The sequence below is a fragment of the Artemia sp. Qi Xiang Cuo genome, chromosome 1 (assembly GCF_049724085.1).
Source record: "Artemia sp. Qi Xiang Cuo chromosome 1, ASM4972408v1, whole genome shotgun sequence".
Classification (NCBI taxonomy): domain Eukaryota; kingdom Metazoa; phylum Arthropoda; class Branchiopoda; order Anostraca; family Artemiidae; genus Artemia; species Artemia sp. Qi Xiang Cuo.
The window spans coordinates 15,564,211-15,582,923 of record NC_142794.1 but is presented as its reverse complement, the minus strand read 5'-3'; the positions used below and the strand labels follow the sequence as shown (position 1 = coordinate 15,582,923).

At 34.8% G+C, this 18,713-nt stretch overlaps 1 protein-coding gene across 1 annotated transcript in view; it reads left to right on the top strand.

Moving 5' to 3' along the window:
• The window catches only part of bt (projectin protein bent), a 379,904-nt gene that overhangs the window by 167,988 nt on the left and 193,203 nt on the right, over window positions 1-18,713 (top strand). Inside the window, 1 exon segment of the mRNA XM_089089036.1 lies at window positions 11,347-11,391. Within this exon segment, the coding sequence (XP_088945162.1) occupies window positions 11,347-11,391 (45 nt within the window).

Genomic DNA, 18,713 nt, shown 5'->3' with positions numbered 1-18,713 from the left:
GGGAAAATACAAGGTTTGGAGGGGTAGGGGTTATCCGCCCTCCAATCACTCTGAATCTTAAAAAGGGCACTAGAACTTCTGATTACCAATCCAACGAGCCTCCTCAGAAGATCACCCTTTCTATATATACTTCATATGCCCCGTGGCATTATTTACCTTGCCCTGAGGGCTGTGGGGGGTTGTCATCCTCAAAGACATAATTTCCGGTCCTTTCAATTACGTTGAACAAAATGGCTATCTCGAAATTTGATTGGATGTGTTTGGGGAAATGGTGGGCGAGGGAGGGGGTAAGTTGCCCTCCAATCACTTTTGACTATTAAAAAGGGCACTGCCACTTTCGATTTACAATTAAATGAGCGTTTTTCGAAGTTTCTACGACAACAAATGGCCATCTCAAAATTTCTATCAGACACTTTTTGGGAAAATACAAGGTGTGTGTGTGCGGGGGGGGGGTATCCACTCTCCGATCACTCTTAGTTTAAAAAAGTGCACTATAACTTCTGATTACGAATCCAATGATCCCCTCCGAAGTTTATAAGATCAACCTTTCTATATATACCTTATATGCCCCCAGGCCATAACTTACAATTCTTGCCGCGAGGGCCGTGTGAGGGTTGCCATCCTCAAAAACACAATCTCCGGACCTTTCAATTACGTTGAACAAAATGGCTATATCAACATTTTTATTGGACGTGGCTGGGGAAATGGTGGGCCTGGGATGAGGGTTAGTTGCTCTCCAATCACTTTTGGCTATTAAAAAGGGCACTGGCCCTTTCAGTTTCCAATCAAATGAAGTATTTTCGAAGTTTTTACGACAACAAATGGCCATCTCAAAATTAAAATCAGATGCGTTTCGGGAAAATACGAGATGTGGGGAGGGGGGGGGAATACACCCTCCGATAACTCTGAATCTTAAAAAGAGCACTATAACTTTTAATTACCAGTCCAATGTGCCCCCTCCAAAGGCCTTGCGATCACCCTTTCTATATATACCTTACAATCCCCCAGGACATAACTACAACCCTTGCCCTCTGGGCTGTGAGGGGTTGTCATCCTCAAAGACATAATATCCAAAGCTTCCAATGATGTTGAACCAAATGGCTGTCTTGAATTTTATTGGATTTGTCTGGGAGAATGGTGGGCGTTGGAGGGGGGTTATTTGCCCTCCAATAACTTTCGACTATTGAACTGGGCAATGGCTCTTTCCATTTCCAATCGAATGAGCTGTTTTCGAAGTTTTTCGACAATAAATGGCCATCTCAAAATTTCTATCAGATGCATTTTGGAAAAATACGAGGTGTGTGTGTGTGTGGGTGGGGGGGGGTATCCACCCTCAGATTACTTTGACTCTTAAAAAGGGCACTAGAACTTCTGATTACCAATCCAATGAGTCCCCTCCAAGGTTTATACGATCACCCTTTCTATATATACTTTATATGCCCCCAGGGCATAAATTACCTCATATCACTTTCGACTATTAAAATGCGTACTAGCCCTTCAATTTTCAATCGAATGAGCCTTTTAGAAGTTTCTACGACAACAAGTGGCCGTTTCAAAGTTTCCATCAGATTCATTTCAGGAAAATATGAGGTGTGGGGGAGGGGTTATCCACTCTCCGATCACTTCTAATCTTATATAGGGTACTAGAACTTTTGATTACCAATCCAACGAGCCCCTCCGAAGTTTATACGATCACCCTTTCTAAATTCCCCCAGGATATAACTTACAACCCTTGCCCTGAAGGCTGTGGTGGGGGGGATGTCATCCTAAAAGACATAATTCCCGGATCTTTCAACTATGTTGAACAAAATGGCTATATCAAAATTTTGATTGAATGTGTTTGGGGGGATATGGGGGTTAGTTGTCCTTCAGTAACTTTCAACTATTGCCCTTTTTAAAGTTTCTACGATAACCTTTTCAACACGAAATGCCCTGGTCTAAACAAAAAACAAAAACAAATAAACAACAAATAATAAATTGTGCCCACATCACTCTTTACTTAGGCAGCGCTATTGCGCTGGCTATGATTTCATTATTAACTAATCTTTGAATAAAAATAACATTAATTTTTTCTAGAACTGAAAAGTTTTCTATTTTATTTTCCTTAATCAATTTACTTGGTGATAAAAAAAATATGTTTCGAATTTACACTGTTTGATAGTCCTCCATTTTCTGAATTTTATTTTTAAAAACTGTTTAATTAGGCTACGTTTACTCGAAGCACACACTATTTTGGAAGCCTTGGAAAATATGCAAATTATACAAGAACAGAAATTAAGAGGCAAGTCAGAAAATATGGCTAGATTTTACGTGTTGGAGCACTGCTCTGAACCGGGACTTCAGTGTTTCTTAATATTTGCTCGACTGAGAATTTTCGGAAACATTTCTGAAATATTTAATGTAATATGTGTTTATTTGCCACATCTGTTTTTGGTAATCAAGGGCAATGCTCACAGATTATAGCCTTTAAGAGGCATTGAAATAATAACGTGTAAAATTTGACATGTAACATAGTGCAAAAATGGATAATTTTTGCCAGTTTTTTTTTATTTTAAGTTTTTAAAGTCTTAACAAGTAAAAAATAATTTTACACCAAAGAAAAAGTTCGTGCCTGTGAGCCTACTTCAGAAATTAAAATTTTCCTCAAATGCAATTGCTAATGCTGAGTTGATCAGATCGCTAGAGACAATTTCAGTTGTAGGTTTTATATATTTGTCTTACTCTTCCATATAAAAGTCGATTCTTGCACCAGAGTTCCCATTTGCAAGTGTGAAGTTGATTAGGGTCCAGTTGTTTTGGTTGGGAACTTCATGGTTTGAAGTTGTTGTGTTGTGGCAGATTATTGGTTGTGAAGTCCCGAGGCGAGTTTGAAGGAGTCAGAATAACCCTTCTTTTCCTTTGACGAGGATATCTAGTAGATAGCCTGTTTTGCAGCTTTTTGCTGCCTCACTTAGCTGTGCTTGCTATGGTCCGCAGCTTAGGAACTTGGCTTTTGCAAATGTGGGAGGCTTGGTGTCAGTTGGTGTCACTAAAACTATTTAAATTTTTAATATTTTCAAACTAATGTCTAAGTGGTCAATCTGTATTCAAATTATCAATGTGAATTTAAATTATTCTGACACTTCAGTAATAATTTTCAAGTTTTTGCCATCTTCAAAACAAAAGAAAAATTTTGAAAGATTTTTTTCTTTATTTGGTAAGGCCAGTTCAGCTTTAGACCTTTTATTTGTCATCTTGCTTGAATAGTACTCAAGCTTAATTACTTGCGACGTTGTCTCTATTTTTCATTGCTTTTTATTTGCTTTTATAATACTTGGTCTCTAGAAAAAAAAGAGAAAAGAGAAAAGAGAAAAGAGAAAAAAAAAAGAAAAGAGAAAAGAGAAAAAAAAGAGAAAGTGCTCGTACATACTTGGTTTCTAACTAGCCGCCTATTCCTGTGCGAGCTATCGATTTCGAAGTGTTATGACCGCTTTCATTTTCAAATTTTATTTTTTCCTAGTAACAAGAAAAAATAACGTTTTTAAATTTTTACTAGATTTATAGATAAAACTTTTTTTTCAATAATTTTCTTTTGAATTTAATTTTAATATTTGCGTGAGACGTTTTTAGAGCATTCGAAATTTCCTTCCGCAAGCATCTTCTTAGTATAGTAGCCACGAAACAAGTATTATAAGTATATCGTTTTTGGCTCCATTTTAATATATTGGATGTGACTCTAACATTAACCGTCATTGAATAGGGGTCTTGACAAGTTATGCGTTTTCACTATTGTTTAGTTTAACGCTGTTTAAAATATCGGCCGAATCCACAGTATTCTATGGTGGTCTGTTCGGTCAAGAAAAAGAGTTGACAAATAAGAGGCTTTGCGCTTTGTCAGTTTATTCATATAGCATGAAATATCAAACACAGTTATAGTGACAACACGAATAAAAATAGGAAATTATTCTTTCTATGAATATTTGGAGTTGCTATTCCCTTATCGCCAACAGCGACGTTGAGTGTCCTATTTTATTACAATGAATCCAGAAGCCTCTTAAAATACTATTTTCACTTGTTTAAAAGTATTGTTTATTTTTACTCAAACACGTCTCAGATTAAATCTGGATCGCTTCCAATAATACGTTTGCCAAGCTAGAAAATCTTTTCCTGGTTCCTAGGCTTCATGTCATTCAGTAAATCTTGCAGAAAAATATCTATGACAGAGGACAGCTACTTTTTGTCTTCCTTGCTACTTTTGGCATTTTCTATGCTCTGTGCATAAGTTGGAACAATGTCTATAAACACCTAAAAAGAAATGACGTCTTGGGAAGACCCTGTAGAAAATCTATTTTTAAAGATAGGTGGCACATTTTTCGCTTGCCTAATTTTGCTATAGCCCTTGCTTCCCATATTGTCGATTCGTTTGAAATAATTGAAACTACTCAGGGTCGGATAAAGGGCGATTGGAGCAATTGGGCCCAATCGGGCACCACTTTTGAAAGGGCCCCGCGTTACCATCAAAATGAACAAAAAAGATTGAAATATGAAGCAAATTGGTTTTGACGATAATGGAAATATTATGAATTATTCAAATAAGTAAAAATATTATATTTCAAATTTGCATTACTGGATGAGATTTATTAACGTGTTTAATATTTGATATTTGATTAGTGTGAAATTTGATATGCTTATATATATATATATATATATATATATATATATATATATATATATATATATATATATATATATATATATATATATACTGAATCTGAATTATATTTAAATATTTAATATATATAGAGGGCCCCGAAAAAAATCCAATCAAGCTCCGCACCTATTCGATCTGGGCCTGGAACTTTGTAGCTGGGTTCCAGAAAAAAACGCACAAAATACTTGTATAATTGCAGGCATAATGGGGAAAAATCGCGCCCAAGCCAATAGCCAATAAATGCTTACATGGTAATCCCCTTTCCTTATAAAGAATTTTTCAAGCTTGTGTGGGTTCAATTTTCGTGTGGTAGTTTCTGTTTCCTTTTAAGGCTTCTACTATCATTGCAAAGAACTCTCTGCAGCACCAAGTAGCCCGAGGCTAAGGCAGCTGCGTATGCTTCTCCTCTATCTCAATATGTTCAAAGCTTCCCTCTTTACACCTTCCCCAAAAGTTCCAACTTCCTTCCCCTCACTCTGGAACGACCTGCTTTTCGTTTGGCCCTTCCGGTTTTCGGAAAAAACTTCATCGAATCTCATAAGAACAAAGAATTTTTTCATGCAGTCAATTTTTTGTTTGCAAATTCGGCATGCTCTTGATTTCTGAGCTCATTTTTTTTGCATGCGTTGGAAAATTTCAGCACCAGCAGACTTGCTGTTTTTCCGCAAAACGTTTGTAAAAATTGTCTGGAATCTGCAAAATCGCTAAGGTCTTCTGTAAAAGGGAGTTTCTGGGAAGTAAGGGAAGGTTGAGTAGTCTTTGGGCATCAACAGATTGTCAATGTTGTCAATGATAGATAATGTTGTCAATGTTGAACTGATCGAAAGCGTTGTCAGACTTAATTAATTAGTATGGCTTTTTTTCACGACTTAACGAGGCAGCACTAACGAAAATAGGGCAAGATGGTGTTAAAAGAATTATTATACACTGATGTAGATAGATCTAGATCGATGTGTAAATGATGTAGGTGATTTACAATCTTATTTCTAATATAATATTACTGTTACTACTACTAATAAACTCACTGCAGCACCAAGCCGCCTGAACCCAACACAGCTACGCACGCTCCTCCTATATCCCCAATCTATTCAAAGGCTCCCTCTCCATACCCTCCTAAAAATTTCCCATTCCCTTAAATCTTTTCTTATGACATCTTCCCACCCCATTCAGAGACGACCCGCTTTTCGTTTTGCCCTAAACGGCTGACCGACATTGACAATCTTTGGCAATGAACGTATCTTAGCCATCTCAACCTTTCTCTCATTATATCCCTAGAAAATGGGATTGAACCACAATTTTTGTACAGCTTATTATTTGAGATACAACCAGTCAGTCGGATACCCAAAATGCTCCTTATGCAATTTCTCTGGAAAACATCTAGAAACTCCTCTTATGTTTTTCGGAGTGCCCATGCTTCAGAATCATGCTTGACCGCTGTCATTACTGTAGCTTTCAATATTTTAATCTTGGTTGGAAGACTTTTCTTGCTATTCTTCCATTTTTTCCAAAAGTGAAAAAAACACCCTTGGCTATTCTATTTTTAACATCTTCACCGCACCCACTGTATTTGCTAATAATACTGCCTACGGGGTCGTATCCAGGATTTTTTTTCGGGGGAGCGGGTTTACAAAAGGATTTATTTTTCGAGGGGGAAGGTTTACAAAGTGATTTTTTTTCGGGGGGTAACAAAAAACTTTAAAAAGCGCATAAAAAAAATTTTATATTCATTTTTGTTACGTTTTTACGTGTCAGACAAATATTTCGGAGGGAGGAGGTTCAAACCCCCTAATCTCCCCCCTGGATACGGCCTCAACTAATTAGGTAAGTGAAGCTGTCAACCTATTCCTAGTCTTAACAACTTACTAATCTTGACATAAATTTTCAAACCTGTTCTTGTATCCTGAACTTCTGAAAGATCATTCAATTTGGGATGTTTAAAACATCAGCATAATCTAAGTTTAGGAAAGTTTTACTTCGAAAATTTAATTCCGTGTTCTCCCATTGCCTTTGCTGTGCTCCTTAGCACAAAGTCCATCAAAACGATCCCTTTGAGTGGGGATAGAACACAGCCCTGCTTTGCTCCTCGTCCTAATTCTAAGATATCGCCGAAAGAACTATCATACACATAATAGCTTATAGATCTAAATAATATAGATGATAAAGATGATTTATAGTCGTAATTCCAAGGTAATGCTAATTGAAGTATCATACACAGATGTAGAATCACAGATGTGAATAGATGTAGATGAGCAGGTGTAAATCTAGAGTTTTGAGTTTGAGGGGGGGGATAAAGAATGTGCCGACAAATGTGGACATATAGGCTAAATTAAGAAGTTAAAGGCGCTTGAAGCTTCAAGGCGTCGGCGCTGTGTACCGAATCCTTGAAAATTGGGGGGGGGGGTTAAACCCCACCCCTCCCCCTTATCTACGCCCCTGTATGTGATATAATGTTTTTTGGATAATACCCTTGATTTGATCCTTACGAATATTGAACTCTTTTGGCTTATGTTTTCCGTGAAATATGCAATTTTGTGATAATCCTAGAGCCATTACTTGTATTAAAAGGACAAGATTCTTATATCTCTGGATTCATTAGTATCTGACCTATTCATTTACTGAGCCACTATTATGGAATACTTAGATTATTTCTTAGAGAATGATCCATACTTACTCAAACGTTGAAATTTTTCTTTTTTTTCGCGTGTTTTTGATGTATTTTCAGCGTAGTTTTTTATGATGGACAAAATAATTGAAACGAAATTCAAAGGAGGTAGTTCGGTAGATGGATGAAGCTGAATTTCAGTTATTGAATGAAACTAAAATTATAGAATTACGTTAAAATATTAAAATCGCTGGTCTATAGAAAAGTAACTTCCGAAAAACTGGCAGAAAGGGCATTAACCTTAAAGGCATTTTAATGTGCTTTATGAGTTCCATAATATCGAAAAAAAGGATGAATGAATACATGAAATGGAAAAAAGGATGAATGAATACATAAAATGGAAAAACGGATGAATGAATACATGAAATGGAAAAACGGATGAATGAATACATGAAATGGAAAAAAGGATGAATGAATACATGAAATGGAAAAAAGGATGAATGAATACATGAAATGGAAAAAAGGATGAATGAATACATAAAATGGAAAAACGGATGAATGAATACATGAAAATGAAAAAAGGATGAATGAATACATGAAATGGAAAAAAGGATGAATGAATACATGAAATGGAAAAAAGGATGAATGAATACATAAAATGGAAAAACGGATGAATGAATACATAAAAAGGAAAAACGGATGAATTAATACATGAAATGTAAAAAATGAAGAATGAATACATTAAATGGAAAAAAGGATGAATTAATACATTAAATGGAAAAAAGGATGAATGAATACATAAAATGGAAAAACGGATGAATGAATACATGAAAAGGAAAAACGGATGAATGAATACATGAAATGGAAAAAAGGATGAATGAATACATAAAATGGAAAAAAGGATGAATGAATACATGAAATGGAAAAACGGATGAATGAATACATGAAATGGAAAAAAGGATGAATGAATACATGAAATGAAAAAAAGGATGAATGAATACATGAAATGTAAAAAAGGATGAATGAATACATAAAATGGAAAAACGGATGAATGAATACATGAAATGGAAAAACGGATGAATGAATACATGAAATGGAAAAAAGGATGAATGAATACATGAAAATGAGGCTTTACCGAAATAGTCATTAAAAAAGCTGGTGCTCCTTTTAGCCTTGGCAGAGCAGTAGTAAAAAACATGTGGAAATCGGGGGGGGGTATCTGACTGGAAACTTGCTCTCTTTCTTGTCAAAGACCAAAAAATAAAAAATTTGAAACTGATAGCTAGCACATTTGGCAAATAGCCAACGATAAAAATGTTCCCTACTCTCTAAAGAGTGGCCTATGAATGAACTATGAGTTGCTATGAGTGAACATATGTATTATTATTTAGCACATCTCTACCCAAATGACTAAAGTCTTGTGCTGAAATCAACACAAAGTACTCATACATAAAAATGTGTTCTAGTTGCGAAATCTTTCCATTTAAGAGGGAATACTATGTCCTTTTTCTTATTATGCGTTCATTTTATGTTATCCTTCTATGTATCCTTATAATTACCCTTTTGTGTAGCATTTTAATTATAAAATTGTAGATATTTTTTTTTTATTCATTGGTAGTCTTCTCTTAATAAACAAAAAATTATAAATTAAATAAGAATACAACAAATAATACTTCTGTGTTTCAACATATTCATTTTAGAACTACATTCCATTTAGTGCGTAGGAAAACCCAGGGATAACTTTTGCAATAACATTCATTTGGAAAAAAAAACAATCTTCAAAACATTTTTGAATACAGACCAATGGTCTGCGTAGTGCGGGTACTCATCTCCTGATTCTCTACCCTCGGCAGGGAGTGCAGTGCCTGGTTGGGGGCAAATCATCCGACGCTTCCCGGGCCCCCCTCCCAATTCCTCCAGGCATCCATTTGAAAGAAATTCAATAAATGAAAATATATCAAATTAAACTGTTGTGCTTACTTGATCAAACTAGTGCTGTGAAGGGAAACTCGTGACTGAGCGTTTAAAAATTTGAAAAGGAAAAGAGAAGGCATGTTCATCAAGAGATAAAGAGAAAAGATTGAGCCAGAAACAGAGTGAGAGAAAAAGAGAGAGAGAGAGAGAGAGAGAGAGAGAGAGAGAGAGAGAGAGAGAGAGAGAGAGAGAGAGAGAGAGAGAGAGAGAGAGAGAGAGAGAGAGAGAGAGAGAGAGAGAGAGAGAGAGAGAGAGAGAGAGAGAGAGAGAGAGAGAGAGAGAGAGAGAGAGAGAGAGAGAGAGAGAGAGAGAGAGAGAGAGAGAGAGAGAGAGAGAGAGAGAGAGAGAGAGAGAGAGAGAGAGAGATGGTGGAAGAAGAGAGAGATTATTATGGGATTTATGTGATCTTGTGTGTTTTTGGAACCAGGGGTAAGTCTGATAACATTGAATGTTACTGCTTTATTTTTAAATTCATCAATGATTTATTTTAGACTTGACAGTAATTTAGTTTATGGTTGGTATTATTCACAACTTTAATTTTAAAATTATGTTAAGTTTTTTTTTTAGGACATAATGTTCTTTTGCTTTTTTACTGCTTCTTTGAAATGCATAGCTGAGCTGAATTCCTGGAATATATTTAGTTTTAGATGGATTGGCTAGTTTTGCTTATATTTTATTTTGCATTTATAAACTGTGGACTTGCCAAATGAACGATTTCTTAAAAGAGCGCATATAAAAAAAAAAGATATTTTTTATACCTTAATATTATGGTTGATCAAAGCCAGGCAAAGAGTTTTAGAAGTATAGCCTGCTGAAGTTGAACGAATCAATCTCTTGCTTTCGGTTATAATTATCATAGTAAACAACTTAAGAACAGCATGTAATGGATAATTATTATAATTTTCTGACATAATTTCAGGGTTTTAAATAAAAACAAAGCCGTGAGGACGTAGTTGCATCTGATTTAAATCATATTAAGAACCTTAGCAAATTTTAGATGAGTAGCTTTTTGGTATCTTGGAAATTAGCTGTTCGGTGGATAAAACTTTCAGGAATATTTCCAGAAATTAAACTATGGCCTAGGAATGTTTTTGATTTATCCTTCCCCATCCTTTCTCCATCTAAAAGGCAGTGAAATTTCATGAACTTGCGCAAATTTTTGTGAAATAAAAATATAACTTTCAGAAATAGATTTACAGCACACGGTAGGCCCAAAAAACGTTTTTTAAACCTCATAGCTGTACTAACTCCTGATTTGTAAGGATTTAAAGAATTATTAAAAAGTGTCTTGAATCGAAAAAAAAAATCCTAACATGGCTTAAAATCCAATTCAACTCATTAGAATTGTGAAAGGCGATTCAGCCCCAAATATATTTTTCTGAAGTTAAAATAGGTACCTATCGTTTAAGCTGTTTCACAAGCCTTAGAAATAGGGAAGAAGTTGAGGTAAGAGCCTGAAAAAACTTTCCCCAGTGCATAGGTTAGAGTTTGAATTTATTCCTGATAGTGTCATTCTCCTAACTCAACTACTTCGAAAATAGCCTAAGGCCCTACGTCTATAATTTTTCCAAACCTCATAACTTTTAAACCCTTCAGCAACTGCTGATTTATTACAGGCAACATACAAAAATAATTGCCAATGAATGTGCTGAAAATAATAACTTTCAGTTGTTGGGATACTTAAACTTTGAACCATAATAAAATCTTTTGTAATGGTATCTCGACTAGTGCAGTATACCCCTCTCCTAATCTTCAACGTCTAATACGATAATTCTCAATCTTCCTTAGCAGGTTGGTAAAAGCCTAGGGCCATTGGCGCCCATAAGCTGAATTATAGGAGAGGGGGGGGTTTGACTGGTCCAATCGGCTCTTCCAATGCTGTATACAAATTTCAAAACAAAAATATAAAATATAAGACAGCATCATTCAGCAGGGGGAGGGGAGGGCTGGAGCCCCCTCCCCACCCAAATCAGCGCCAATGCCTAGGACTAGAAGACTTTCCATAGATCGTTAGCTTTTTACGTAACTAGAGAGAGCTTTGGATGATTTTGCTTATGCTTGTTTCTCATTTACATTTTAGAGAAAGAAAAGTGCTAAGGATCTCAAGGACTCCGCCCCGGAGAAGGTAGGACCTCAAATCCTTTTGACTGGATTTGAATTGCCCCAGTGTTTGAAAGTGCATGGATATTTGAATACTAATTTTACCTTGTGGAAATCTATTGGCTGTTTAGTTTATTTTTTCAGGATCTTTTGTTATCTGTTAAATCCAGTTGAAAGGAAAAGTTGAAAAGGGATTAGAAATTACGTAAGAAATACTTGTATATGCTCTCTTATAGGGGTTCTCATTTATTTTTCGTTTTTTAACATTTATAAAAGATTTCTTTGATGACCTGTTATGTAACGATCAATGTTAATTTTCATTGATTATAGTTTAACCAAAAAAATAGATAATTTAATGAATACGCATTGATTCCGTAAAAAAAAAAAAAAAACAATTAGTGCCATAGTAGTATACTCTGATCAAAGCCTTAGGTATGAAGAAAGCGTAAAATTTGTATTTAGGGCTTCCCCCTTGATGAAATCCCCCTTGATGTTAAAAATGCTGATATTTGGTATTTTAATTAAAAAGAATCGAAAAGATCCCCCACCTAGATTTTTAAATATGCTTTTTTTTGGCATATTCAATAAAAAATAAAGTATTTGTGCTTAAATAAATACAAGTATTTGACCCACAGTGATTCTCTATGTTTTTAACGCTACCCCATTGCTATCTTTAATATTAATAAGACGACACTTTTCACTTTTTTTTTTTTTTTATATCAATTTATTATGGAATTTTTAGACTAACTTCTTGAAATACGAAAGCTTGTTTCAACTAGTTTATTACAAATTGGTATTTCGTCATTCAAAGAGTCTCAGCTCGAATTTACCAACCTTGTAGCCAATTCGAGGAAACCCCTTGCAGTATTAACTGCAGTTAAATTTTTGTAGGTAATTGACTACCATAATTTGTAGAGCAGGGTTTGGCACCTCCCACACCATAGCGTCAATTCCAGAAAATGTAACGCGGGGTAAGACATATTTTTTCAAAATCTAGGGGGGGGGTAAATTTGTCGTTTTTGTAATTTTTTCTAATAAAAGTACCAAAAAAATAAATTTTTCCATGAAAACATCTCCCAAAAAGGTATTTCCTAAATTCCGGGGGTCAGTGCCAATACCCCCAAATACTTTCACTTGGTGTATGATGTGATTTTTTACTTTTCCTCCTTGCCTTACTTCCCCATATACTTACTTTTAACAAAATTTGCGATGCAAGAAAAGAACAGTTGTTCGTCGGGAAAACGCAGAAAATTTGCAAAAGAGAGGCTGTTTAAATAGGGAAATATACAAACATATATTTTCAAACGGCCAACAACGGCAAGTAATAGTAATAATACAGTCAAGATTTCGTGAATTATTATGCAAAAATTTCACCCGGCTTTTTAAATTCATTAGTAAATATACATTTGTCGAAACAAACTTCACTCTCCTGGATGCATTAAACATCTTAAACGTGTGGATTAACATTTTCTCTCAAATTTATTTCCAAAAAATAACCCATGTTTCTCAAATTACACCAGTTTTCAGTTAAACTCAGTACACATGGATGTAAGATTTTGATCAGTGAACAAAAGAACAAGGGAAATAAAGGAAAATTTAAAGGGAAATAAAGGAATGTGTATTCGCAACTTGACTGGTACGGGGGTTGGTTTTTTCCCCCGGAAAATTTTCCCCGCTGACCCCCCCCCCGAAGGAAAATTCCGTCCCGATAAAGAAATCCCCTCATGGAACATCTCTCCCTATAAAATTCTCTCCTGACAAATCGCCTCATCGAAAATTTCTCCACACAAAATTGAGGCCCCTCTCCTATACAAGTTCTGCTGATTTTGGAGTTAAAAAGTTATTCTTTACTTTCATGATAGACATTTCAAGGTATATATTTTGTACTTTCTCTGGGGCTGCTCACTTATTCATGTGGGGTAATTCTCCGGAGGATGGGGAATTATCTAGTGCAATTTTCCGCTGGGAGGGGGAATTCTCCGGAGGGAAGCCCCTCACATCGGCTGCTGCAAAAAACTAAGTGAAAAGTTGCTAACTTGACTGTAATATCTTCATATTCCTCAAATTAGATATTCAGTTCAAAATATTGAACTGAATTTTTATTCAGCTCATAAAAAGTAAAGGATTTATATGTTCGGTTTGCTTTTTATGTGTCACAAGAAAAAAAATATATATTAGATAAAACATTAAGTGATGTCAGTATATTCCATGCATGGCTTCTAACTGAGAGGGGTAACTGCCTTTCCTCCATATTTTTTCCTGTTCCTTATATTTTTGAAAATACCCTTTTTTGGTATTTGTATTGACAAAATATAAAAAAGCAACAAACTTGTCCCCTAAATTTAGAAAGATACTTTTTACCTCCTTCCTCAAACTTACGAACTTACTAACTTACTAACTCTCTAACTTACGAACTGAATGTCATACTTAATGACCTTTTATTTATAAATCCCTTATTAATTGTTCATTAAGTAAAGAACAACAAATTTAACGGTTATATCGTTAACAGAATAGCCATTAAGAGAATAACCGTTTTATTTGTATTTTTATTTGTAAGTTAGATGGAGATAATTGATGGTAGTGGCATCAATTCGCTAAAATTTAGGGTGGGGGCAAAATATATTTTCCCTATTATAGGAGGCAAATTAGTCCTTTTCTCAATTTTGTCAATGAAAACACCAAAAAATATATTTTTCCAAATCTAGGGAGTTGAGGAAAATCTAGTAGAGGGGTTCATTGCCCCCTGTCTCCCTTCATAATTGACGCCACTGGTTTATGGTAAAATGAAATAAAATATTCTTAGATGTGAATTTAGGTACGAGTCTTTTCTTATTTCTAGTATATTTGGAAATAACTGTTGTTTTCCTTGGCTAATTTTTCAATAAAAAAGAGAAAACTATGATACAATTTGTGCTAATAATAGCACCTGGGCTGTTCATTAAAGTCGGTGGAAATTAAGTACTCGCATAAATGATCACAGAAAACGGTACTTGTGTGATATATCCCCTTCCTAATATTGTTCTAATATGTTTCTCTGACGCTCAATCCTAATGAAATATACCAAAATAAAATAAAATATAATACTTTAGAAACAAATTTGTGCTACATATTTGCACATTAGGGGGGGGGGTAAAGAATAGTGGGTCTTTATGTCTTATGTGTTAAGTGCAATTATTCTGCATATTAGGTAGTAAGAATTGTTCTCTAACTTCACACTGTCCAAATACTTTACCCCCACCTCACCCCCCTAATGTGCAAATATATAGCCGATTTATCTATTTTCCATCTATTCTGTCACTCCTCTTTGTCTTATCTTACAGTAAGCTGAAAGAAACTAACGAAAAAAAAACGGTTCTATAATGCGTCAACAAATGAACAACTTGAGCGGTAGGGGGTTTATCATACAAGTATCCAGGAAACATTTACTAATACGTCAAAATATTTGAGTCTTAAATATTATTTTGTGTTTGTTGCATTACTCATTAAATTGAAGCTACAGAGGTACTGAAGCTGTAACTTCAATGGAAACTAAATTTGTAAGGGGAAACTTGTTATAGAATCAAAGGTATCAGCGTTGCCGGCGCTTTGAGATAAATTACCCTGGTTGTCAATCAAAATTCCAGCACAAAAGCTCACATGAGCAATATAGTCTTGTACGGCAGTTTTAGTTTCGTGAGAAAAAATAATAGAATAAACTGAAAAGAAAGCCACGCTTTTTTCGATCCTTTCTTTACCATCCCTGAGAAACTAATTTCGAGTGTTGTTTTTTCGCATGATGATTAGTTTGGAAATTCGTGAAGATTTCTGTTTTTATCACTTTTATGTCGAACGAAACTTCTTTTTCTTTTGTTTTTATACCTAAAAGGGAACTAGAGAATTTTCAGAAAATTGAAAAAACAGAACATTATCTGAGGAATACAAAATTTACTGAAATGTACCAGAAGTTTTGGATTTGTACCATAAAATGTGCGAATATACCACGTTGTTCCAGGACCTATAAAATTTACCAGAAACAGTACAATTGCACCGCATTGGCAACAATGGAGCATATGCCTTAAAGCGGCAAAAAGTGTCTAATTGTACTTCCATGCGCCATTGGAAAAGTATGAATTGATCACAATAGCCTGACGCTCTGCTTTTTCCGTTTTTTTTTTCGTGTGGTACATCTCAAAAGGGCGATGATGATATATTCCTTTTCGGTTCAACCATCAGTAATGACAAGTGATGTGCTAAGGATGCTAAAATAATGGTACATTACCTCAAAATTGTTGAACATAAGTCTTTAAATTGCAAAAAGTGTGTATCCTCACTTTCACATACTGTGAAACTGTTAAAATTGAATTCATAGTTTTAATGTGTCGTCTATTATTTTTTTTTGCAAGCCTAGAACAAGGATATAGCCTAGGATATAAGCTTAGAACAAGGATATAAAATGCAACTAACTAGATTTCCAATATTTGTCCAAAAAAATTAAGACAAGATATTCCCTTGAAACATTTTTTAGTCTTTAAATGCATTTAATTTAGTTAATATTGTTAATTTTATTTTCTTCGGCCAGTGAAAACAAAATACATTTTTATTTCCCGATCCCGTTCTCTGATTGTAACTAGAAAACGCACAGCAGGTAAAACTTGACGAACGATAATGCCTGTTTCTTTGGCTAATTTAAAAATGGAAAACCAAAATGAACTTTTGTTTTCTATAATGAATCTCTGGACTGTTTTTTTTTTACAAACAAATTCATTTGCAATGTTTTAGTATGGTTACTTTAAAAAAAAAGTTTTCCAGTCATTCCAGAGAGTTGACTGAAAAAGATTTTTTTTTTTTTTTTTTTTATATTATTGACAGAAGCGGCTTATTGTTGCCCGTACAATTGACGAATGAAAGATCTTAAGCCGAACTGGCCAGCCATGACAAAAACCAACCAAGAGAAAACCAGAGTTACTCTGGTGTCCTCACTGAAGTAACTCTATATTAGCATCTTTTCCCTACGTGGATCAGTTTGCGCCAATTGTACATTTTTTATTTTTTGGTGGTGGTTGTATAGGTTTTTAGTTTTATCTTGTTTTTTTTATCCTGTTCCTCTTGTGTTTCTTTCGTGCTGAAGACACCTTGTTTGGATACAGGCGAAATATCCGCGTTGTTTTGCATTTTTCGTCTTTTCTCTCCACTGGCCACAGTCTCGTTTGTTTGTTTTTTGTTTTTTTTTTCATTGAGACTTTTCTCTTTGTTGGTTTTTGTCATGGCTGGCCAGTTCGGCTTAAGATCTTTCACTGAAAAAGATGATAAAAAAGGAGCTATTTACTGGTTATACGGTAAATAGGAAGTGACAATCTAAAACATGCGATTTTAATGCGATTTTAGTCGCATTAGAATATGCGATTTTAATCCCATTAGAATATGCTATTTTATTGATATTTTAACCGCATTAGAATATGTGATTTTAATGCAATTTTAATCGCATTAGAATATGCGATTCTAATCGCATTAGAATATGCTATTTAATCGCATTAGAATATGCGATTTTAATGCGATTTTAGTTGTATTAGAATATGCGATTTTAATGCGATTTCAATGCGATTTTAATGTATGGAGCAAAATAATCCGCTCTCAGTACTGATTTTGAATTTGCAAATTTCAAAAATTACCAGTGAAAAGCAATTACCGTAGGAAATTCTGGATACGCCCTTGGTGATCAGTGACTTCTTTATTTTATTTTTGTGCATGGCATGACTCATTTTTTGTTTTATTTCCTTATTTTAGACTAAATTGCATGCATTTTGGCAGGAAAAGAGTACCAAAGGAACGGGAACAATTTCTGAAAGGCCTCTTTCTCTTCTTCCCCAAAAGCCTTTAGTGAATTCTAAAAAAGAAGGCCTTACTTATTTAATTGCTAACAGAATAGAAAGTAAAATGCTTCCATCACAAAAAGCCAAACAAATTGAAGATACTAGAAGGAGGAACAAAAGTGGTGACGTTCTTTCAAAAATAGAAAAAATAAAACAACAGGCTGATAAAAAGTTGACTCCCACAACGGAGCTTGGGGAAGTAATTGATCGCATCTATGATGAAAGTGAGAAAGTCACAGTTGAACAACGACGAAAACGTTTCGAATTTATTGAGAATGCAGCCAAACAGAAAAATGTCATTCCCCAGGCGACAGAAATCAACGAAGCAAAACTATCAGTTGAGAAAGAAAATAAAAAACCGAATCCCACTGATATTAGTTACAAAAGTCTCCAGTCCTCTGTTGATTCTAACTCCAGCCTCCAAGAAAGAATGATACATTTCATTGACGATAAAATATTGCCATCTGAAGATACCTGCCAAGAAAGTGACAGTGAGATAACATTGGTTCATAGGGATAAATTAGAATCATCCAAGCCTCTAAGAGATAAAATTAGGCGTCTTTCTTTGCCAGCAAAAACTTGTAAACCGCCAAAGCTTCCCCCGAAAATCTTTATGCCATATGGTGAGACGGTCTCTGAAGTGTCGACGCCTGTTGATGATCGAGGATCATTCTATGATCTTTTTTCATTACCTGAAGCTCTTTCACTAAGTTCAATATGCTCTGAGCCGTCGGCCCGATTCCCGTTTAAAACAATTGCTATTGACCATAAGCCAAGCTCATTGTTTAAAAGCTGTTCAAATCTTTGCGTCAACGGGTTCACCGTCACTGTGTCAGAGTTGGAGGTTATTTACAAGGTCAGTTCATGGAAATAATTTTAAACAGATCACACTGCTGCTTCTAAAAAATCACGAAGCTTTCTCTTTTCACTTCCCGCTTCCATTTATTGCACAAAATCTATTGCCTAACCTGACTTCTTTTTTTTTATGTTATAGCGTGCACTGGTTGCAAGTGATTACATTTGTGGATGAACATTATAATGGTTTCAATCCTTGTAAGTTCATCCTCCTCCATTCTTCCCCTTCCCCACAAAAATTTGGTTACTAATTTTGTTAACCCAATGCAAAATAGTGATAGTAAAAGCAAACGAAAATATATCTGCTTTTAAAACAGTATTTTAAAGAAACAAACATTAAACAAATTAAAAGGTTAAAATGTAAACATTTTGTGTTCTTTCCTATTAAGAAAACAATAAATGGATATCTTCTTTAATTTTGTTTTCCAAAACAATTTTTATCATTCACAAAGGAAATAAAACACAAATGTTCTTATTCAGCTTCGTTTTTCAAAAGGTACCCCAGTTTTTTTTTTTTTTATTGTTTATTCTTTAGGGATATTCAATTTAGTTATCATTTTTCGTGAATTTAGTTTGTTTGGCTGGTTTTTGGAAGTGGCCTTTCCTTTCCTTTCTTTCAATATTGGTGTCGGTATAAGAGCAA